The sequence below is a fragment of the Abramis brama genome (assembly GCF_963993115.1).
Source record: "Abramis brama genome assembly, chromosome: 1".
NCBI lineage: Eukaryota > Metazoa > Chordata > Actinopteri > Cypriniformes > Leuciscidae > Abramis > Abramis brama.
Genome location: NC_139963.1, coordinates 50,413,086 through 50,438,764, shown reverse-complemented (window position 1 = coordinate 50,438,764; position 25,679 = coordinate 50,413,086). Strand labels below are relative to the sequence as shown.

The following is a 25,679-nucleotide window of genomic DNA, read 5'->3' as shown; positions in this document are numbered from 1 at the left end:
ACGGAGTCCAACTCTGTGGGCGAAGGGATAATGCGTGTATGTCTTTTCAGCGCTCCAGTGTAGCTCACTTTATTTATTAGAATGTAGTTTCAATATTACTTTAGCTCAATGCTTAACTTCTTTGGAAACTTAATAAAAAAAAAATATATATATATTTTATTTTTTTTCAGTTAAGTTTCAGACATTCACAAAGTATTTGCAGTTTAGTAAATGCAAATAAATGCACAGCCTGTCCATTGTCCCAGCACTCTTTTGTGAGACTTTATATTAGCAACTTTGAGTAAATTATTGAGATGGGACACAGTGGCCAGGTCAGGCCCCCTGGAGCCTCGTCATGAAGCAGACTCAGATTCTATGTAAATGTAAAAAGAGAAGTGCGAATATGTCCCTTTACAACATTGGTGAAGCTGCAGTTTCTGTTTCACTTGAAAAGATCTGTAGTGTATTTCCGTCTATTGATTCTTTCAAACTAATCCATGCTTGTTAGGCTATTTCTTTTTTCAGCAGTTCCTTGGCTTTCTTTAGTTAGCATTGAGGAAAGGAGTCTAGCCACGGACCGCCCACAGTCAAAGGTGTGGCTGTGTGAGACTCAAGAGTGTCCGCAGTCAGTCATGTGCATACAAACGAAAGCAGAAGCAATTTGCTGAGAAATCAGATTTCAGCATAACGCTTGAGGCTGCTGGTGGTGAAATAACATCCAGAATGGGTAGGCAACAAATTAAATTACAATAAATATAGAAGATAGGTTGAAATGTGTATATACTGTGGCAATGGAGTAAATAAAGATAAACAATGAATAATTCAATTTTTTTTTTCAAAGTTTATGTAATTCATACATTTTTTTTTTATAAAATAAGAAGAGCATTTGCCACCTTTTCACTGATAGTATTTTTAGGTGTTTATTTAATTTTCTTCTTGATTTTGTCTAGATTCAGTCAAATCATATGCAGCAAGAGTTCCACCTATTTTCAAAGAGTTGAAAATTTTTTTATGTACTCACACTCTTTGTCATTTTGTTATTTTTTAAATATTTTTCTTAATAACATTTCTTTCTGAAATTCATAAAATATTTTTGAATATTTTCACAACGTTCTGTCGTTGATCGGTTCTGTCACTAATTAAATCTGTCATGATCATTAAAGATTCAATTACATTATATTCTTTACATCTGATATTATATGGATGATTTTTTTTTCAGAGAGAAAAAGACGGGAAAGTCTAAATTCTGACACTCCTAACAGTAAGTCAGTTAAGTTATAGATTATATAATTTGGCTGCACATTGTTATATTCAGTGACAGTCAGTTGTTTTTTGAGGTTTCACTTACAGTCTATATGTAATAGGAAATCTGGTTGTGAATAATTTACACGGGGATCACAACCAAAAAAAAATTTCATTTAATATTCAGTAATGTAAATCTGAAGCCAAAAATACTCACAAATGTTTACATTTTCAGTGATTATGGTACAGTAGCTATTTCTACACTTTTTAGGTGGTGATTTTTCAAGTTTTTTTTCTTTTTTCTTTTTTCATTTTGTTTTGTTTTGTTTTCCAGTGTGTGCTCTGAGGATTGTTCTTCTGGGGAAGAATGTCTCAGAAAACTGCAAAGTTAGAAACTTGATCATGGGAATAGATATCCGTGAGAATGAAGTACATACAGATTTAGAGCAGAACAATGTAATCCCAGTCAGTGGGATGGTGAAAAACAGACACATCACTGTCATTAACACTTTTCATCTGCTGAATCCAAACATCTCAGATCATCAGATCACACTGACTGTGAGAAAGTGTGTGGATCTGTCTGCTCCAGGACCTCATGCCTTCATACTCGTACTGCAGCATGAAGACTTCACTGAGGAGGACATGAGAAGAGTCAAACACATGCTGAAACAATTCAGTGAAGAAGCGATTAAACGCACCATCGTGCTCACGACTGATAAAGAGACACACACATTAATTAGTTCTGTAATCAGCCATACTGCAGAAGTGACTGGAGGCAGCACTATGGTGCAACTGCCCATTCATCAGTTGATTAAGGACTGTGGAGGTCGACATCTGCAGCTGGATGAAACAAACACAGAATTGCACTCAGATATATTTACATGGGTTGATCAGATGCGCAAAGGAAACCAGGAAGACTATCTCACATGTGACATATTTCATGATTTTAAAGGAATGTCTGTGGATGATGAGCCAATCGAGGACAAAAGCACGAGTTCTCACCACTATGATTATGGAAAACCCAAAGAGAGACAAAAAAGGAGCAGTGAAGAAGGAAGTCCCTTTTGTAAGTTTTCAGACTTTCTCATTTAAGATTGTGATTCATTAATTATAGTTTCAACAAAATACATTTGAGAAAGTTGTGAAACTAGACCTGATTACATTTTTAAATTGTGCCTAATCCAGTGCGATTTAAGTAAAATAGAACACTTATATATTTCCATATATTTCTGATCAATATATTATATGGTGTAATAATAATATATTGTGTTATATCTTACAATATGTTGAATAATACATAAGGAATTGGTGCTTTTCATACATTGATGAGTATTATACCATGGTGGCTTCCAGAATGCATTGCTGCATGAAGCATGTCAACATTGTTGAGATTCATATTGCTGTGTGTGACTAAAAATGATAGTAGTTTCTGAATGTTTTGTTCACAGTGTGTTAAAAAGAAGTAGCCTATCTGATTACCATAACAGCACCAGGCTGCTCTTGTTATAATATCAGCGTTATTTAAAATGCATTTAACAGCTCAATACATTTTTGACCAGTAATAAATCTTGGGATTAAATCTGTACCTCATTGTGCTGAAGAGTAGAGCCTGTGCTTCAGTCCAGGAGAAGACAAAGACACATTAATGATGTTAATGCTCCATGTTTTAAAATATTTTTAAATTATTTTTATTCAGTTTCCAAATATATGGAAATATATTTTGGTTCTGTGAGGGAATACATGTGTAATTTGTATATTTGTAACAGTCTGAGGCTGAGCAGTACTTGTTGAACTTTTAAGTTGCAGGCTCTGTGAAGGAAAGTTACTAACAGTGTTCCACAAAAACCTGCATTGTGAAAGAAAAAAATGATTTGTTACAAAAGTTTAAGTTTAAAGCAAAATGCCTTGCTTTAATCCCATACATAAAAGAAATATATTTCAATATATTTTAAAGTGTCAAAAATATATGTGGCATATATTCCAAAGGTATTGACAAATTTGCATTGTTTTTCACTTATGTTTATCATTTTGCAATATATTCTGAAATAACAAAAATATATAATGTTAAGTGTGAAATATATTTACATTTATAACATGTAATGTAAAATATATGACAAAATATATGGTCATAAAATGTTTAGCTTGCTAAAGAAGGGTCGAAAATGTATTTTGATCATAGTAATTCCTCTACCTTTTCCCCTATACACAACAGTAGGCTACCATATTTCACTACTGTATTATGAAACACAGCTATAATAAATACTGTACTTACATTTAATGTAAAATGACAGATAGTTGCTTTCCTAGGACTATTAGGCAATATTACGTGGCACGTACCTAACACTAAGTGCAATTATTAGATTTATTGTTGTGTTTTATTAACATCTTTCCTGAAGTCATTTAAATATTGAAAATATGCACAATATTTATGATGCAAGTATAAATGACACTCCAACAGTGAAGTACACTTAAACAATAGATAGAACTCTATTAAATAACTGTATTAAATTCTGTAAAAATAGGGGAAAAAACTGCATTCTGTGTATCATTCTGTATAAAATTGTCATTTTAGGCCAATAAAGGGGTAGCCATAGCCTACTGGTTAGGGGTTAGGGCTTCAGGCTAACCGAAGGGTTGCCGGTTTGATCCCCGACCAGTAGGAAAAATGTGGGCAGGGGAAGTGGTAGAGCACTGCTCCACTTCCACAGCTGAAGTGGTCTATCTAAAAAATAAATTGAAAATGTGTTGTTTGTTTGTGAACATGTTAACTTTTTATATTTCAAATGAAACAATTAGCAAAAGTTAAAACATATATGAAAATATATTTACATATATTTAACTAAAATATATTTATTGGGCCAATTTCAAATATTTGCATATATTCCAAAAATATATTTTGAAAATATATTTCAAATATATTTCTTTTGTGTATGGGATATAGTAAACTCAAACTCATAGAATTCCAAGCAACCATGTGACTTAGGGACTATTAAGAAAGGAACAGGGAACTGTTGTTAACACTTTGGACAGAAAGAGGAACAGAAAACTAAAGTAGAAGTAAACGGAACAAGGACCCCAGCCTTCCCAACTTGTGATTTAGGAATGGCAGTATGTAGTGTAAACATATTTTGTGTACATTGTTTTTAATTTACACTTTTTTTCTTTTCTTTTTTTTTTTAAGATGATACAAGAAAGCAAAGTTCAAATCGATGTGTCCCAATAGTATGTAATTATTTAAGCAAGCTATGTTGTTTTAAACTGATTGGAGTTAAAAATGTTTTCTGTGCAGCAGAAGATTCAGTCAAAAGTTGAGTGGATTTTTGCATTGTGCATATTTGCATGATAAGCCTCCACAGCAGATATTGTAAGGGGTGTTACATTTCTGACACATGCTCGTAGTAGACCAATCACGACAGACTGGGGCCAGACAGGCACGTGCACAGGTAGGGCTCAACCCGTGCAGAGCACATGCCCTTTTTGCCCTTACACTCCGAAGTGCCCTTTTTTGGGTGGTGTTTTTTTTTTTTTTTTTTTTTTTTATCAATGCTATTGGTTACCATTTACGTCTGTCTGTCTGTTTTACAAATATTTAGCCAATGGAAGTTCTTAAAATGAACTTGTGTGTAGTGAATGGAGTTTTTCATGGTAACTGTTCCAGCAAACTTTTATTTGTTCAATAATTAAATCGGTTATATTAGTCAAAACAATTACTTTAAACATTCTCAATGCAATTTTTATTTTGCTCTGCAACAAGGAAAATGTGTATTTTTATTTATAATTAACATTTTGAGTTTGTTCTGTGAGTGACGTCATTGATAATGGACCGGTCGCGCCTGCTCTCTCAGAACAGCCTGTGACTGGAGAGAGTCAGGTATGTCTGTATAGTGCTCTTCAATTAAGAGTAAAATATACTGTATAAAGTGATGTTCGAAGTCAATATTTATCATAGAAATGTCATGAAACCGAAACAAGTTGATATATTCACTTTTCTGAGTACAGTTTGATGCATTTTCGGAGTTTTATGAACGCACGTGTTTGTTTGATGTTGCCGCCCGCGCGCCAAACTAGAGTGCAGGTTTTTCCCTGTAAATACATTTCTTGAAATATAATAATTGAGTCTGTAGAAATGTTGTTTTGTATATTGAATGTCTGTAACTTTAGTTTGGATGCTAGAATGTATGTTTATAGCCATATGTGTGACCTGTATTAGATGAATTGCAGTTTCTGTAATGGAGGACAGTACTTAATGTGTCTTTTCTCATACATCCTTCAGCTGAGAGAGAGAGTGAACCTGAAGGCGTGTGTGTTAATTGTCTGTCCTCTTGTCAATAAACTGCAGGTATGTTTAACAACAATAAGGGAAAAAAAAAACACTATACGATCTAACAAATTGAGACATTTTGGCTAAAATCTTAATGTAATAATATGTACTTTTAATGGAATTTTATTTCTTTAATTTGATTTTTGTGAATGTGAATTTCCATAAATAAGACACAGAGAAAATGATTGTTGTAAAACAAGACTTTATTGTATAAAACGGAGAACAGCCTGTGACTGGAGAGAGTCAGCTGAGAGAGAGAGTGAACCTGAAGGCGTGTGTGTTAATTGTCTGTCCTCTTGTCAATAAACTGCAGACGTGGTCCACCGAAGCCAGTGGTGTCGTGGGGGTTTTCTTGTGGTGTGAGACGAGATCCGCTACAAATTGGTGCCGTGACCCGGATTTCAAGAGATCAGCCATCGCAGATCGCCGGGAGCAACTTCCGCAGACATCACCAGTCAACAGAACTTTTGTGGTAGATAAGCAGTGTGACTTAAACATGGACAGTTACAGATTTACACACAACAAAACACAAGAACACTTGCCAGTTGCAGATGTTAATCCTGCAAACGTAACACCTGGTTGTGTAAGGAGTAGTGTTTTAAGCTCGCAGAGGTTCTCTACTGGAATGGGGAGGGGGGCCCAGTTAAATAGTATGCTAGAACAAAGCATGGTAGCCACTCCAATACATCTAGCCACTCCAGTACGTCCCTCGACCAGTAGCCCAACTATGCAAGGCATGAGTAGTGACACAACAGTGCCTCATGGAGAAAGACTATACTGCCCCCCAGTGGGCGAACCAGTGAATCAGTGGAAAACGATGGCAGATTTAATGAAGCAACTGGGTAGCGAAATAGGGAACCAAATTTCTGCAAACCTGAGATCTGCAGGGCAAAATCCCCAGAGAGATTATGTTAATGCCCAACAGCCTTCACCTCAGAGTCCTGATTTGTCAAATTTGAACCTAATTGTTAGGCATCAAGATATCAAAGAACCGCCTACCTTTAGAGGTGATAAGACCGATCGATGCACCATTAGTGAATGGCAAGAACTGATGCAAGCTTACTTAAACAAGAAGGGCTTCAGTGCATCTGAACAGGGCCAAGAGATTCTCGACAAGCTAATGGGCCATGCTAAAGATGTTGTGAGGACATGTATTCGCAACAATCCCCTGATTGATGTGGCTAGAGATCCACATGTCATCTTTTCAATTCTAAGGCAACATTTTGGAGATGCAATTTCCTCCACAACACCTTTAAGAGACTTTTATGACACCTTGCCAAAGCAGTCAGAAAGTGGCTTGGATTACTGGATCAGACTAAATAAGGCAGTTGACCTAGCTGATGAATGCCTAAACCGACAAGGAAAAAAAGTCGAAGACCCTAGTCACGAAGTGGCAATGATGTTTGTAAGGCATTGTCCTGAGCCTGCTCTGTACACTGCCCTTCGGAGCAAACCATTGGAAAGTTGGAATGCACAAGACATTCAAGCATTAATTGACAGCCACCACAGAGACAAACAGTCTATAAGAGTAGATAGAGAGAGAAGGGTTGATGAAACCTCATCTAACGCCTGGTGCATGACCCAACAGCAGTCCACTGCAGTTAATCAGCCAAGCGGTTCAGATTCTGCTCTCCTCGGGCGAGTGGTTTCTCTACTAGAGCAGTTCCTGGTCAAACAGAAGGAGCAAGAACAGAAAACTGAACAGGGCAAGGTCGTGCCTGAATCCCCTGTAGTCCCCTGCAAAATATGTAGGGCTCAAGATCATACGACAAAGACTCACTGTTTTAAGGAGGGACTGTGTTTTAGGTGTTTCAAGACAGGGCACAGAGGTTTTGAATGCCCTGACAAAAGACAAGTAAAACAAGTCACAGTCAGCGTAGCCACTAGACCTGAGCACCATTTAAACTAGAAAACCTGCATTGTGGGGGGGACAGTGTGGGTATCAGACAAGTAAAGACCCCAGAAAGCCCATTGACTGTTCAGGTAACTACAAGTGATCACTTAAGTCAAAACAGTGTAAGTGAAGTACTTGCAGTTCAGCAAAAGACTACCTGTGAGGCTCCAAAAGCTAATTACCAGAGAATTAATGATGAAGATGATCTGTTCTATGCTCCAGTATTAGTTGAGGGGAAAGTGAAACTATTAGCTCTTGTCGATAGTGGATCTGTTACCTGTACATTGAGTGAAACAGCTGAACGCACGCTTAAAGACTGGAACTTGATCTGCACAGATTCGAGTAAACCCACTAAAAAAGTACTTACTGGCTGTGGAGGGAATGAAACAAAACCAAAGTGCACATATGAGTTGAATGTGGATATGCTTGAATGTAAAATGACAATCAACTTTCTAGTGGTCCCAGGCCAAAAAGATGAAATGATTGTTGGATCGAATGTCATCAGGCATGTGACTCAGCAGATGAGGAAAACTGAGTGGTACTGGAAAAGCTTATCTCAACCAGTTCAAGATAATGTTCAAGAACCCCTGCTGAATGTGCTTTCTAATGTTGACCGCTGGCATGGAGATAAGATACCGCAGAGAGTTGGCACGGTAGTATTGCGACAATGTCTTAGAGCCACAGCAAGAACATTTGGTTTGGGGAAGGTTAAAGGAAGAAGTTCCCTTGTCTGTTGGAAGCACAGTAATGCTCGAACCCTCCACTTCCCGTTCTGCACCAAGAAATGTTATGGTAGCTCGCAGTGTTTGCCCACTCTGGGGTGATAAGTGGATTCCTATGAGAGTGATCAATATGATTGACCGCCCCATTGTTTTGCGCCGCAATACTAAAATAGCTAACGTGCACCCATGCCTTGCACTAGAGGAACTAGATTTCACAGAAAAAAGTACAGAATACCTGCAGGAAGGGGTTCAGCAGAATATTGTCCAAGTTAATGAGCTCAATGAGAAAAGCAAGCTGCAGTCTGACTATAGAGCCAAGTTGAGAGATCTGGGCCTGACAGAAATTGACATTGAGTCCTGTGAAGTAAGCGATTACTGGAAAGGAGAGCTGACTGATCTCATAGTACAGTATGAAAGTACCTTCTCTCGTGACAAGCTAGATTGCGGTGAAGTAAAGAACACTGTTCATCGGATACGACTCAAAGATGAGAAGCCTTTCCGACTGCCTTACAGAAGGGTTCCACCCACCCATTATCAGAAATTGAGACAAACATTGGATGAGATGGAGGAGCGTGGTATCATTCAAAAATCAAACAGTGAATGGGCATCACCTTTAGTCTTAGTCTGGAAACCTTCTGGAGAGCTAAGGATATGTACAGACTTTAGATGGCTCAACCAAAGGACAGAAAAGGATGCGTATCCTTTGCCCCATCAAGCTGATGCCCTCGCATCATTAGGAGGAAATAGTTATTTTAGCACCATGGATTTAACATCGGGCTTCTATAACATTCCAATCCATGAGGATGATCGGAAATATACGGCATGCACAACTCCAGTAGGGCTTTATGAATATAATCGTATGGCTCAAGGTTTATGTAACAGCGCAGCTACGTTCTCACGCATGATGACATCTATTTTTGGAGACCAAAACTTCCTTTCGCTTCTTTGCTACTTAGATGATCTACTCGTCTTTGGCAAAACTGAGAAGGAAGCTCTTGATCGCCTGGAGATGGTGTTTTCCCGACTTAAAGAGCATAACCTGAAACTGGCGCAAAAGAAGTGCTATTTCTTGAGAAAAACAGTCAAGTTTTTGGGTCATATTGTGACTGAGAGTGGCATAGCAACCGATCCTGCAAAAGTGTCTGCAATCAGTGACATTAAATCCACAGACTTGATGGAAGCAGACGGAAAGACTCCTTCACCAACCAGAATTAAATCTTTTCTTGGGATGGCGAATTATTATTCCCATTTCATTGAAGGTCTCTCGACTTTAGCTAAACCATTATTTAAACTGACTGCTGGACAGAAAGTCGGGAGAAGACATGGACAAAAGAAACCCTTCGTTTCCAAACCTAGGCGTTTAAGACCTGAAGACTGGACTGCAGAGTGTGACACAGCTGTAGAAAATATAAAACATGCACTTTCTCACACTGTTGTTCTTGCCCACCCAGACTTCCACAGACCTTTTCTTTTGTCTACTGATGCATCTTTGGATGGTTTTGGTGCAGTCTTGAGTCAGATTCCAGAAGATGAGACAAAACCTAGACCAGTCGCTTTTGCAAGTAAGACCCTGTCAAAAGCCCAGTCCCATTACCCTGCTCATAGGTTAGAGTTCTATGCACTGAAGTGGGCAGTTTGTGATAAATTCGCCCATTGGCTGAAGGGGACTAAATTTACAGTGCTAACTGATAACAACCCCCTCACGTATATAATGTCAAAGCCAAAGCTAGATGCCTGCGAGCAGAGATGGGTATCTAAGCTTGCCCCTTTTGACTTTGATCTCAGATACATACCTGGTACCAAGAACATCCCTGCTGATCTTTTGAGCCGCAGACCTTTTGCCAAAACATTAGAAGTCTGTGATGCACTTGAGACTAAATCTAAACATGTGACTTCCGAAACCATTCAGGAAACTTTCCGGTTATCAGTGAATGTGCATCATCAAATGGGTGAAAGCAGCATGGATTCTCAAGTTGAAAAACTGAAGGTGGTTAGTAGTGAAGGGGTAAGAGCTGTCTTTGAGTCCTGTCTCAACTGGGAAGCCAGCAGTCCAGTTCAGAGTATTCATCTAGCCCAGAATAATACTTTTGTCCATGGAGGTGTCAGCACTCTTCCAGTCTTCTCTGTGGAGGATATACGGATGAAGCAGAAAGCAGATCCCACTGTGTCCCGTGTTGCATTCTTTGTCGAAAGGAAAAGGAGACCATCACGTAGAGAGAGAGACAATGAAACTGCACCAGTAATGAGACTTCTGAAACACTGGGAAAAGCTTGAAGTAAAAGTTGGAGTTCTGTACCGCAGGTCCAAAGATCGGGTCGGTAAAGTCAGGTATCAGCTTGTGCTTCCCCTGTCGCTGAGAACTGTTGCTCTCAGAGGAACTCATGACGATGCAGGCCATCAAGGACAAAGCAGAACCCTTCATCTTGTACGCCAGAGGTTTTTCTGGTCTGGTATGGACACAGATGTTAATAAGTATGTCTCGCATTGTAAACGATGTGTAGTTGGGAAGACACAGGAACCTGAGGCCAGGGCTCCACTAGAGTCTATCAGAACGAATGCACCACTTGAGCTCGTATGTATAGATTTCTGGTCTGCAGAAGGAACCCATGGAGAGAGTATTGATGTTCTGGTCATAACAGACCATTTCACAAAACTAGCCCATGCGTTCCCCTGTCCCAACCAAACAGCCAAAGTAGTGGCTCAGAAATTGTGGAACAACTTTTTCTGCGTGTATGGCTTTCCGCAGAGAATACATTCTGACAAAGGTGCAAATTTCGAGAGCAAATTGATCGCTGAGTTGTTGCTGGTGTCTGGTGTTGAAAAGTCCCATACCACACCGTACCATCCTATGGGCAATGGCCAGACAGAGAGGTTTAATCGCACCCTTGGGAGCATGATCCGCTCTTTGCCGCCTCGAGCAAAGGAAAAGTGGCCGCAAATCATTCAGACACTCACGTTTTCCTATAATTGTACTACCCATGAAACAACAGGGTTTGCGCCTTTCTACTTAATGTTTGGAAGGATTCCTAAGTTACCTGTAGACGTCATGTTTGGAAGTGCCCTCAGAAATGAGGACGTTCAGACTTATGATGAGTATGTGAAATCTCTTCAGAAAGATCTTAGAGAAGCTGTGCACATTGCTAAAAGCAATACTACTGATGCACAGAGAAAACAGGCCCAAGGGTATAACAAAAGATCTAAGGGCGCTCCTCTGGAGGTCGGAGACCGTGTTCTCTTAGTGAATAAAAAGGAAAGAGGAAAAGGAAAGTTGGCGGATGTGTGGGACTCAGCAGTTCATGTAGTGATATGGAAAGATCCGTCAATGCCCATCTACAGAGTTGAGAATCCCACAACAAAGAAAAGCAAAGTTGTCCATCGTAACTTCCTCCTTCCAGTCAATTTCCTTCCATTGGAAGAGCCGGACATTGAATCAACAGTCTTATCAACCGTGTCAGGAGATGAAAAAGATCAAACAGAAGATCAAAGATCTTTGTTCAGTATGGGAAGAGAATCAAGGAGCAGTAGAACGGCTGCATGGATTTTTCAAGGTGCCGCTTTCAAAGCGCCTCAGAGTACTGGAAAATGTGCTGTAAAGGAGACCAAAGAACATGCCACAGAGTTGGAAAAATCAGTCTGCATAAGTCAAACAAGAGAGAAAGATCTTTCTACAAGGAGTGAAAGTGGACATACTGAAAGTTCTAGCGATGAACATGAAGCAAGAGATACAGACTCTGACAGTGAGCAGTCTGAGGATGACAATAGTGTACATGAATGTAAACCAGATCACTTATGCTGCAGGGATGGAAAAAGGCTTCAAAAATCTGTTGACAATCAGAGTGTTCAAGGTGAATCTATTGTCATGTCAAGTAATGCCAGTTCAATGAGCAGATCATTCAAAAGCTCTAAGCACCAAGCCTCAAGTTACAAAAGTGGACATGGACAGAGAAAGTCCCTAAGAACGGTGACTGTAGCAGATACTGCCTTAGAACCAAGTGAAGGAACAGTGAGAACCAGGGCAGGAAGGCTAGTGAAACCTGTCAGGCGCCTGCTCGAGTGTATGAGCATGATCTTGACTGAATCGGGGCAAAAAGATCCTCTCGCAGAGTTGCTCAAAATTGTGTCAAGTTTGATAGAGAGTTAAATTGATCCTTAAAGTAAAATGTTAAGCTGAACTTGAGAACTGACCAGAATTAAGAACTGAGTGAGCTTTGATAGGATTTGAGAAGTACTTTTATTGGGAATTTATGGTAATATGTATAAGGGCATATTTCTCCCGAGCAAAATGTTTTGCTATTCACTTGAATGACTTAAGTCTGGGAATTCTACATTAAAGGAAAATGTCTCACCTACAGCCTTAAAGTTTGCTGAAATTTAGGAGGGGAGAGTGTAGTGAATGGAGTTTTTCATGGTAACTGTTCCAGCAAACTTTTATTTGTTCAATAATTAAATCGGTTATATTAGTCAAAACAATTACTTTAAACATTCTCAATGCAATTTTTATTTTGCTCTGCAACAAGGAAAATGTGTATTTTTATTTATAATTAACATTTTGAGTTTGTTCTGTGAGTGACGTCATTGATAATGGACCGGTCGCGCCTGCTCTCTCAGAACAGCCTGTGACTGGAGAGAGTCAGGTATGTCTGTATAGTGCTCTTCAATTAAGAGTAAAATATACTGTATAAAGTGATGTTCGAAGTCAATATTTATCATAGAAATGTCATGAAACCGAAACAAGTTGATATATTCACTTTTCTGAGTACAGTTTGATGCATTTTCGGAGTTTTATGAACGCACGTGTTTGTTTGATGTTGCCGCCCGCGCGCCAAACTAGAGTGCAGGTTTTTCCCTGTAAATACATTTCTTGAAATATAATAATTGAGTCTGTAGAAATGTTGTTTTGTATATTGAATGTCTGTAACTTTAGTTTGGATGCTAGAATGTATGTTTATAGCCATATGTGTGACCTGTATTAGATGAATTGCAGTTTCTGTAATGGAGGACAGTACTTAATGTGTCTTTTCTCATACATCCTTCAGCTGAGAGAGAGAGTGAACCTGAAGGCGTGTGTGTTAATTGTCTGTCCTCTTGTCAATAAACTGCAGGTATGTTTAACAACAATAAGGGAAAAAAAAAACACTATACGATCTAACAAATTGAGACATTTTGGCTAAAATCTTAATGTAATAATATGTACTTTTAATGGAATTTTATTTCTTTAATTTGATTTTTGTGAATGTGAATTTCCATAAATAAGACACAGAGAAAATGATTGTTGTAAAACAAGACTTTATTGTATAAAACGGAGAACAGCCTGTGACTGGAGAGAGTCAGCTGAGAGAGAGAGTGAACCTGAAGGCGTGTGTGTTAATTGTCTGTCCTCTTGTCAATAAACTGCAGACGTGGTCCACCGAAGCCAGTGGTGTCGTGGGGGTTTTCTTGTGGTGTGAGACGAGATCCCCTACATGTGTAAATCGTATTCGATCCTCAAGCTGTCAGTATGCTGATAACTCCCCCCCCTCTATATTCACTGAATCCTGAAGTTCCACAGCAGCCGCACAGTAGACAGCAGCTGAACGAAGTTTTACGAAGGGTAAATAAATATCTTGTTGTTTGAATAAGTAGGCTACTACTAAACACTATGTCTATAAAGGCTAGTATTTTATTTATTTGATGTCTGACTCACTGAGACATGTGGGACGTCGCCTGAGACTGAGAGGTACGGCTAGCATTTGCCATCTAGTCATAGCCAATACATAGACACTTAAATAGCCTGTGCATACAGTAGCATTTCATCTTTTATAAAATGCGATTTTGGCCAAATTTATTTTACAGCAGGAAAAACTGAGCGCCCATATAGGTACAACAAACTAGTTTGTAACCTGTTGATGAAAATGTAATGTGATACCGCCGGCGCCGTTTTAATGACGGACAAAAAATGCACATTTGCACACATTCGCTGGTCAAAAACTATATACTGATTATAAGTAATACAACAACATATAATTTGTTTTTACCATCGGAAAAATAACAGGTGCGCCCCCGCGCTGTTTCGTACTGGAACTTACACAAAGCTACGAGTGATCCTCGTCACCTAGGTAACATATATATTTCTAAGACGTAAGACATTTCTTCTTTGATTTATGATTGCTGATACACTTAATTTATTAACATTTAGACTAATCATGTTAGGCTATGGTTAATTCAAGGCTGTTAATACGTATTATCTAGCTAATTTTTTAATCTATAGCCTATTCTATACTCTCCGCTCGTCCTCACATGGTTTTACTACAGTAATATTGTAGTAGTGACTTAAAAAAAAAACATTACAGAAGATCACTGTGAAATCTTTATATTGTATCATGCACAATGTAATTCATGATTTAATTCATTCCAAGGCTTCATTTATTTGATCCAAAATACAGCAAAAACAGTAATATTGTGAAATATTTTTACAATTTAAAATAACTGTTTTCTATTTTAATATATTTTAAAATGTAATTTATTTCTGTGATCAAAGCTGCATTTTCAGCATCATTACTCCAGTTCAGTACTCTTCAGTGTCACGTGATCCTTCAGAAATGCTTTTCACTGCAACTGTAGGCCTACTTTTCACACTATTTTTTATTTTATTTTTTTATTGCTGGCTTATTTTAGAGAAAGTGTAGTGAATAAGAGACCTTCAAGAGACCAACATCCCTGGCTCACAGAAGGTTGCTGTTAGGTTTAAAGAAGCCCTTAAAACATGTTTATCTATATTATCTATATTATTATTATTATGGTTGTTATTAATTGTGAATAAATCTAAAGCTTTTGAGACTATTATTTTGTGTTATTGAAAATGGGAGGTGGGGTGCCCTTTTTTTAGTTTCAGCACATGCCCCTCAAAAGGTCTGTGCACGGCCCTGGGGCCAGATGACCTTCTTTCTTTCTTTCTTTCTTTTGAAGAAAACAATTCAGATAGAGGGTGATCACAAATGCCACTGTGAGTAGTTAATACATTGCACCTGCTAGAAATGTTGTTTCTGCAATTCCAGATTCTGTGTCCAAGCAAGAGTCGAGAATAGTGCAGAAGGAGTACATGCGCATTATAGACTCTGATGCTGTAGACTCACTGGAGCGTCCACTGCAGACCTGCAGAAGACCACACCATCATCTACAGAGGGGAGACCAGTCAATTCTGGAGGGCATTGAGACGATGGTGGAGGAAAACAGAAATCCTAACCTGAGTACTCCTGAAGAATTAAGGCCTGTTTGCCACACAACAAACAATCCACCTCGGGGTAAACATTGGCTTCCAGTTAAGAATAATTCATAATTAATGAAGATTTGTAAAAAAAAAAAAATTACAGTACAATACAGTGACAAGTGGATTATGGATAATATCCATCTTTCCCCTCTTAAGGTCTACGTTCCAGTTTGCGTAGATGGACATGCAGGATGAACCCATCACAAAGTGAGCATGAAAGGAATCATTTCAGCAATGCAAATTATTAATTATTTTCATTTAGTTTTGTGCTGATTTATGGAAGCTTTGTTTCTGCCACAGAATAAAACATTTAAAAAGTTAATTGTGACTTTTTTTTATCTCATAATTGCGAGTTATAAAGTCAGAAATGCTTGATATAAAGTCGCAATTGTGAGAAATTTTCTCAGAATTGCATGTTTATATTGTATTTATATTGCATGTTTATATCTCTGACTTTATAACACGCAATTGGGAGATATAAAGTCTGAATTGTGAGACATAAACTGTAAACTGAGACAATTCTGAGAATTGGACTTTATAACTCACATTTGTGAGTTTATATCACGCAATTCTGACTTTATAACTCGCATATGTGAGTTTATATCTCGCAATCTGACTTAACAAACAATTATGAGTTTATATCTCACAATTCTGACTTTATAACACGCAATTCTGACTTCATATCTTGCAATTCTGAGAATTAAAGTCAGAATTGTGAGATGTAAATTCGCAATTGTGAGATAAAAGAAATCCTCACAAGTTAAAAAATGACTGGTATTGCCATCATTTGGTCCCCATAACGTAAGGATTACCAGGACACACATACAAGTACATATGTATATGTACTTTTGAATGTGAAAGTGTTTGAAAGTGATTGTTAACTAAATCTTAAACTGTGTCCTATGTCTCTTAATATGTTTTTCAGTGTCAATGAATTTCTATGGAAAAAAGAAGCTGAATATCGTGCTGTGTGGATGTGATAGCACATTAAAGATCTCAGTGTCCAAACTTTTACGAGGGAAAAAGATAAATCAGAGAGCGAGCAGTGAAGAGTGTGTGAAGAGAGAGGAGAGGATACATGGACGTAAGCTCAGTCTGGTGGAGCTTCCAGCTGTCAATCAGCTCTCAGAGGAGGAAGTGATGCGTCAGACTCTCCGCTGTATGTCTCTCTGTGATCCTGGAGTTCATATATTCCTCCTCATTGTTCATGCTGCTCCACTTAATAATGATGAGAGAGCAGAAATAGAGAAGATCCACAAGATGTTTTATTCCAGAGAGCATTTCATGGTGCTTTTCACAACAGAGCTTATTAAAAGAGTGACCAATTTTGTCCAATCCAGCCCAGATTCCCAGAGGTTAATCAGTCTCTGTGGAGGTCAGTACAGAGTGATGGGGTTAAAAGAACCTGAAAACTTAAGACAGATCCCAGATCTACTGGATTATATAGATAACATGAAGACTGAACCATATTCACCTCAGATGTATGTGAAAGCCCAAGAGAACAGAGTCAAACATGAACTGGAGGAACAACATAAGAAAGAAATAAGTGAAATGGAGAATGCAATCAAAGAGCTACAAGGGAAGGTTCACTCGGAAGGTAAGTGGATTTTTTTTGTGTTGTGAATGACATATCTTAATAAGGGAATTATTTGAACAATTTAAGCGCATGGTCTAAAGTGCACGACACAAGCGCACTTAGGGTAGACGCATGGTCTAAAAGGGGTGTCCCTATTCTCGTAATGAGTAATGGGTGTGTTTTGGGCGTAACATGAAATAAACCAATCGGAGTCTTATCTCCCATTCCCTTTAACCCTTTCGCACGTACGATCACACCGGTGTGATCAGTCTAAGCTGGTCCCTGGAGCGTACGATCACACCGGTGTGATTAGAACAGTCAGTACATGACGTGATCAACTGCTAAATTCAAATTTGCTTTCGCGCGTTGGCTGGCGCTGAGCCAGAGACAGGCGCTCTCAGTGCTGTCATATATCACAACGTTTCAGTGTTTTCAACCACATAATGTTTATTTTAGGTTTCAGACATATAAGTACTAAAAAAACAATACATTTAGAGTTTGTAAAATACACACTGATGTCAAAGGAAGAGGCAATAATAATCCTTTCGATTATAATTAGACACGTTTTATTCATATCAGATACACATTGTGTAAGTAACTTTAAAGTTTACTCTATTCTTCTCCCAGTTCACCAGCCACTTACTTTTATGTATTTCGGGAGAAGTGGATGAATTCACGTGTTGTATAAAATCCAATAGATCCGATTCTCTGAACTGCGTCTGCGGCACAAACTAAGATGGCGGCGCCCATCGCGCATACAGCTGAACTAACGCGATCGTTATAAAGGTGATTAAACAACAAAACACTTCCACTTGCATATATTTGACAATCGGAATATCAGATATTTCATGCCATATCTAACAAATTTGTGAATATTTTGAATAAAAAAGGGAAAATGGCATAAAAGCAGATCATCATTCATTCAGCTCTGTTGTTGCTGCGGTGTGTCACGTGACAAGCAATGACGCGCGTCACCATGGAAACCATAAAGTGACACATTCTAAATAACGGTCGCCTTGAAAAACTCACGCTGGGGGGTCAGCCAGAATATTTTAAACTTACGAGTGAAAGGGTTAAAAGCCAGTTGCGCTCGCGCCATGGCGGATTTGCAACACTGACAGTATCATACCATTTTCCATTAAAACAGTAATATACCCTATGCATTCTGGATAATATTTGTCGTTTTCGAGAAAGTAGCCTATGAGTGGTCAGATAGTAGAATTGGTAAGACAGTAATGAACGTATGTCCTGCAATTAGGGTTGGGCTAAGAAAAATATAATCATAAAAATGTGTAATATCTAGCAGTAGCATTCTGTATACGCCAAACATCCACAATATTTATATCTTTAAAAAGCGTATTCAATAAGGTAGATGAAGGATTGGCTATTGCATCTGAATTAGATCTATTAAGAGACGGGTTAAGGACTGCATTGAAATCACCTCCCACCACTAAAGAACACTCATTTTGTACTAACAATGTGCTTCCATTGTAAGAAAAAAAAATCTCTGTCAGGCTCATTTGGGCAGTATATGGATGTGAAAGCTAATTTATGAATGAGTATACTACTAGTAGTAGTAGTAGCCTTTATTGTCACATAGTCACAAGTACAAGTACAAGTACAAAAACCAGTGAAATTAGCCATCAACCTGTCCATACAAACATACATACAATGGGCCCTATTTTAACGATCTGAAATGCAAGCGTCAAAGCGCAAAGCGCAAGTAACTTTGTGGGCGGGTCTCGGCGCTGTTGCTATTTTGACTAAATGAACTTTTTTAAATGAACTTCATTGATAAATGACTCTTGCGCCAGGCGCAAATCTAAAAGGGGTTGGTCTGAAGTAGCTTCATTATTCATAGGTGTGGTTTGGGCGTAACGTGATATAAACCAAATTAGAGCATCATCTCACATTCCCTTTAAGAGCAGACGCACTTTTTCCTTGGCGTATTGCTATTATAACGGCGCGCGCCAGGAACGGTTCACAGCCAAGGAGAGCAACGCTCTCGTCACGGCCGTAAAATAGAGAGAAGTGACATTGGGGATGGAGAAACACACCCAAATTAGCTTCGGTTAAACAGGCATATAATAATGTGGGTAAATGTGTAAGCTAGATGTATGCTTTTATAATAAATTGTCTATCTATCTATCTATCTATCTATCTATCTATCTATCTATCTATCTATCTATCTATCTATCTATCTATCTATCGTTTGTAATAATATGATTTGCAAAAATGAAAACTGCTGCTTCTGTGTAGATTAGTGAATCAAAGTTAGATTCTAGATGTATGCTTTTATAATAAATTGTCTATCTATCTATCTATCTATCTATCTATCTATCTATCTATCTATCTATCTATCTATCTATCTATCTATCGTTTGTAATAATATGATTTGCAAAAATGAAAACTGCTGCTTCTGTGTAGATTAGAGAATCAAAGTGTATGCGCGTTGTGCACGCTATACATTATGGTCAAGCATGCGCCCTTAAAATAGCATAATGAACAATGCGCAACGCGCCACTGACTTTAGACTAGTTTTTTTTCTGGCCAGTGGCGCAATTGTTTTATGGAACAGTAAAATAGCACCAGGGATTGTTTGCGCCGGAACACGCCTCCTTTTTTGCGCTGAACCGCCCAGGGAGCGCAAGTTCATTCCCTAGTTTAGCGACGTGCTTCTGTGGAGGGAAAAGCGTGCTTTGCACGGGTGCAAAATAGGAATGAAACATGCGTCGGTGTACAAAGTCAATTGCGCTGGGTGCAAGATAGGGCCCAATATGACAACGGGGAAGACAAGACAGGAAGACAGAGGATTGAGGGAAAAGAATACAGCATAAACATGAGGAGAGGAGAGGAGAAAAAAGGCAACCTCCAGACTATGCTCCTGTGAGGAATACAGTGTGGGAACAGGAAAAAAACACCTCAGCAACATTAGCACATAATAAGTACTCTACAACATGAACACACAAGACTTGCAACAGGGGAGGGGAGGGGAGGGGGAGGGGGAGGGGGAGGGGGAGGGGGGGGGGTTTGTCGGTAACCCAGCACAGGAAAGCAGCCATCCGGTTCCTGCAGCCATTTTCGGCGCTGGTCACAGACCCGTCTGTCAGGCTGGGGGTACAAAGCGTCGAAGGCGAGGGATGGGGTGTGGGGGGAGTGAATGCATATCTGTATATTTGTAAGAGTTCGTGTATGTGTTGGCCTAGAGAGTCGCTACGCCTGGCATCATAACCTAGGTGCCTCAGTCCGCAGGATTGTCATAGCGTCACGCAGCAGTTGCCATGGAGACAACCTTGATCAGGTCCCAGTCAGAGTCAACAAATCAGCAGGTGTCTGTGGGGATTGGGGGAAGGAACGCAAGAGCGTCTCGCTGCAGTGCTCTTCCGGGGGAGTTGTTGTTCCAACAGCGGCCTTGGCCAAGGCCAGTGCTGGTTTAGGGGGGCCGAAAACAGATAAGATTGGGATTGTTTGGGGCGAGTAGCCGCATTCCAATTTACACAGCTCCTGGTCCATTTGGACCAGGAGGAGCTAACATGGGCAAAAGCAAGTCTTCCATTCTCATCTGTAAAGGGGAGGGGGTGGGAAAAACTGTATACAAAAACAAACACAGACGCACAGGCAAAAATCCGTAGGTCTGTAAGAACATAAACATTGTCTGATACGTGACCAATCCACCCCAACGCAAGGCTATAGTATCAGACAAGCCTACACAGTCATAACACATAAAATTAATACATTCATCACCTCTCGAACTGTTAAAGCAAGGCTAATTTAGCGTACTAGTTTTTAGATCGTACCTAAGAAAAGTAATTATCATAAGACGTAGCCTAACTAAACTTACATTCCAAAATACCTTGCAGTGAGGATCCTGAGATTGACCATTGGCTACATAACTTGTTAGGTGATCTAAGTTCATTCCTCCATGTCCACTAAATTGCCTTCTCTGGCTTGTGGAGGATCCCCGTGGTTCTTTTCTATGGTCGGGTTTGAGGCTGCGTCAGTAGCACCACCGTCGCGCCGTACCGGTGTAGAGGTGGACCTCCGTGGAAGAGAGTTGATAAAATCTTTGGCGGCCTGAGGGGAGTCGAACATCTTCCTTTCGCCTTTATACTTCAGTTTAATCCACGCAGGATAGATGAGGAATGGCTCCAGGCCCATGTCTTTAGCCTTCTTCATGACAGAACTGAAGCTCTTCTCTTTGCTGTTGTCGCTGGACTGTAGTCGGGGAAGAACTGGATAGTGCCAGCTGTTGGCGCTGAGGCGTGAGCAGGTGAGCGGATGCGCGTGAGTGGGTGGCTCCATTGGCTGCGTACTTTACTGGATAATCTTGGCGAGCCCCGTTAAGGATAGCCGCTCTGTCTTGCCAACGCAAGTAATCTGAAGATGAGGGTGCGCGGCTTGTTGAATTTAGCCTCTCCTCCACCATACACACGATGTGCCCATTCATTGTCAATGTCTCAGTCCACCAATGAGGGGATCCACTTGGGAAGATTATCTTTCAGGTAGCCGATTGCATCCGAACCCTCCACTGCTTCTGGTAAGCCAACCAGCCTTACATTATTTATTCGTCCCCTGTCCTCCAGGTCTGTCAACTTTGTAGTGAGCTGGTCTAGCTGTGTCTTTAGTTCGATAGCCGATCGCCTGTCCTCACGTCCAGCCGTCTGAACGAGTCCACTCGGTCTTGAGTCCATTTAGTAGATTTGGCTACATTCTCAAGTTCACTGCTGATCTCCTTCACAGTTTCATTAGCCTTTTGGATTTCCGTTCGTAAATCAAGTAGTGCTGGGACCAGGATAGAGTCCACAGCTTCCCTGACAGTGGAGGCTACGGCCACATCTAGACCACGCTGTTGTTCTTGGAGGGCTAGCTTTATGCCATTAGCAATAGCTGCATCAAGTTCTTCCTTGGAGATGGCAGAATCCTTGATTTTTTTTTCTTTAAAGGTGATTGTTCATTTTACCTTTTCCGTGCTTCTTTGACTGGGGAAGGATTCATGATGAGATAGATGTTGAAGTATTCGAAGAATGTGATAGGATTATTGAAAAATGAAGACTATGGAAGCAGAGCTGAAAACTATGTTTGCATCACTGTCGATGAGTCACGTGATCCCTCTATCTAGAAACATTGCTGATACGCTACATGTTGCTTTATTTAACAAGCGGTGACTGTGTAGTTGCTGGCCCAGATGAAATATCTTCGTTACAATATTTTTTTAGTGGTCTCAAATAAAAAAATTAAAGGGATACTTCAGGATTTAGCATTAAGCTTTGAATCAGTAGAAAACCTGTAGTATTTTCGAATCACCATGCTTTCCTCCCTCATTTATGTATTTTTTGTCTGGAAAAAATCCTCTGATGACGCAAAAATCGTCATTTTGCGTCATCGGAGGATTTTTTGGCCAGAGGCTAAAGACTACAGCCAGTAGAGAAGGAGCTGTTCCGCATGTTCTCAACCCGCCCATAGAGGGTGGGATCTCACTCACAGAATGTACAAGCAGTCTCAGCCATCTTTATTTGGAAGCTAAGCTATCAGGTTCTTATTCTGTGGAGAAAGCTGAGTAGTAGGGGTTATACTCTTTTTCCCGGACATGTCCGGCCGTCGAGATCCGGGATTCGGCTTTTGCTTTCTGCAGTCGCCATTCATTGTTTACATGCACACCTTTTGTTTCAATCTAACGGAATTCATTCCGTTTGGTGAATCTGAATGTAGTGTTTACATGAACAATAAACAAGTGATCGGTTGATGTGCGTTTTACCGTTGCTAAGAAAATACCTGCTCCTCCGTGAGAGATACGAGACCAGTGCCTCACAGGTGTCGGTCATCAGTAATCACGCCACCGGCCTCGCATCGTTCTCCCGCGGCCCTAGCCTCGTCCTGCTCGCCACAGTAAACATGATGAATGGCGACTGTAGAACACAAAAGCCGAATCCCGGACATTTTGTGCGATCTCAAAAACCTGGGCAGACTCACGGAAAGCTATTAGCTTAGCTTTGTTGTTTACAACTGCTCTCTAACCGGTAGGCGTGGCTTGGGAGTGGCCTAGTAGAGCAGCGAAGCAAGTGCATTCTGGGAGTTGTTGTCTTTCATCCACATGTGCCAAAAATACATTTTCTGGCTTTTCTCATTCTAGAAGGCTCCAAATTCAAAAATAATTTCACATTTTCTTCAACATAAATGACCCAATTTAAATACACATTCATCTTTCCAGAGGTTTAAAGTTCACAGTAATACTTTGCTCACATTATTAGTGCATTATAAATCAATGTTACTGGGTAACAGTGTTGCCAGTATTTTACTGTAAAAAAGCCCGGTAAGGTCTAACAGTGAAGTGTTCTCTGTATATACTGTAGTTTTCAGTTTTTTTCAGTCCCTTGTCATATCTAGCTGTTTTTGAAACCCACTCACCGTGGCTATGGATACAGACTATCTGTTTTTGAAATATCTTGTAAAAGAAGTTTACAGCAGGAAAAACAATAGACACCAGCATAAATGTACTTATATATAATTATTTTTAAACATTCACACTTTATTTCCCAAAGTCTGTATTCAGACCAGAACCAGACGCCTCTCAAATTATCAAAAATACTAGCAGATCATCCATCTGCTTTCATAACAAATGTAGACAAAACTGTTAAAACTTGAAAGACAATCTGTGGTGTTTTCTATGTTTTGGGTTCAGAAACAACAAGAGACTGATGTTTTATTAATTTGAGAAATTTGTAGTAAACTCCTGCATGATATTAAACGGGTGATGAACTGAGAAATCAAATTTTCCTTGAGCTTTTGACATATAAAAGGTCATCACACTAAAAGAATATCCTGTAAGTTTCAGAACTGAAAACTTCCTTGTTAGTCCAGTAAAAGCTTTTATTGACACCAGGCACAGTGAACGACAGGTTTTTCAAAGTGGGGATTTATGACGTCAAAGGGTATCAAACACCACCTCCGCAGAAGATCAACAGCTACTTCAACACTGCCTGTTTAGCCCTTCCCACTGATTCGCGCATTACATGAAACTCATTATAATATGCAAAACTGTTATCAAATCATAGCAGTGGGCGTTTACTTCCAAGTCTTCAATGGCCATAAAAACCGAGCCTAAAACCAGGATAGAAAACAGCCTATTACTTATTCATTTTCATGTTTTTGAATGTAAAAACCAAGCGAACGTCATAAGTTGACCACAACAATATATAAACAATAAAAAAGCCCATAAAAAATGTATTCTATCAACTTTATTTTCAGGTGCTGAAGGTGAAGCAGATTATCAGGAGTTGAGGATTGTGCTGATCGGGAGGACAGGAAGTGGAAAGAGTGCAACAGGAAACACTATTCTGGGAAAAAATGAATTTCAGAGCCAATTAAACACAGATTCAATGACGACAGTTTGTCAGAAGGGAGTTGGTGAAGTTGATGGTCGATCAGTAGCTGTTGTTGATACTCCAGCACTCTATGACATGGCGCTGCAAATTGATCAAGTGGTGGAAGAAATATTGAAATGTGTTTTAATGTCAGCACCTGGACCTCATGTGTTTGTCATTGTGTTGAGTTTGGGAAGATTCACCAAAGAGAAGATGGACACTATGGATCTGATAAAGAAGATCTTTGGTCATAAAGCTGCTCAGTTCAGCATCGTTCTGTTCACTAGAGGAGACGAACTTGGGAATGAGTCCATACAAGATTATGTGAAGAGAAGTAACTGTGCTGAACTGAAGAAACTGATCAGAGATTGTGGAAACAGATTCCTGGCTTTCAATAACAGAGAGAAACAAGACAAAACTCAAGTGATTCAACTGTTAAACATGATAGAAGAAGTGAAGAATGCTAATGAGGGTCAATACTTCACTAACAGCATGTTTGAGGAGGCAGAGATGTCTATTAAAAAGAGATTTGAGGAAATACTGAAAGAGAAAGAAAGAGAAATTCAGAATCAGAAAAAAGAGTTACAAGCCAAATATGAGATGGAAATAAAAGACATGATGAAGAAACATCAAGATGAAGCCAGAAAACAAGCAGAGGAATTTCATGAGTCGACAGAAAGAAAAGTGAAGCATGTTCTGGAGCTCACAGAGATGCTTAAAGAGCGTCTTTAGCATAAAGAAAGAAGAAAATGAAAATAAAAGAACGACAGCTAACTGAAAAACTGAAGAATAAAACAGGCTGTGTCATTCTGTGATATTTCTGAAAGTCTAAAATCAAAACTCAAATAGCAATATAATGCTTTATTTTTATTTTCTGTATTTACATGAAGCTAATAGTACTTTAGTTTCTGTTTAATGGGATGCTATTTCATTGGAAATTGTCTCTCTGGGAAAATGGAAAAAGGTCAAAACATTTTAAAAACTCTTTCCAACAGCCTGATTTTAGCACTAAATAAACTGCACACAATAGTGTTATTTGATTATTTTGACACATTCTGTACCATTACATAATTTAATAAAAGCATAAAATATTGCAAAATTATTTTCCTTTCCATTTTCTCCTTATTATCTAATGTGTAAAACTGTTAGCAGACCTTGTGTCTCTTATAATCTGATGGACTGAACTTTGCTGATGGTTTCAGTAGATATATATATATATATATATATATATATATACATAAATATACATATATATATATATATATATATATATTTTAAATAAGGGACACAAAGACCTCATTATTTATGATAGTTGTTATCATGTGCAACAATGTTTTA

The 25,679-nt window shown here is 39.2% G+C and overlaps 1 protein-coding gene across 1 annotated transcript; it reads left to right on the top strand.

Annotated features, from left to right (window-relative positions):
• Nucleotides 1-691: 691 nt before the first annotated feature.
• On the top strand, nucleotides 692-25,342 carry LOC311084993 (uncharacterized protein). The gene is made up of 7 exons (XM_084117363.1): nucleotides 692-706; nucleotides 1,199-1,240; nucleotides 1,556-2,287; nucleotides 15,193-15,438; nucleotides 15,561-15,611; nucleotides 16,330-17,001; nucleotides 24,226-25,342. The coding sequence occupies exons 1-7, from the start codon at nucleotides 703-705 to the stop codon at nucleotides 25,071-25,073; spliced, it is 2,595 nt and encodes an 864-aa protein (XP_083973489.1). The 5' UTR covers nucleotides 692-702; the 3' UTR covers nucleotides 25,074-25,342.
• Nucleotides 25,343-25,679: the final 337 nt, after the last annotated feature.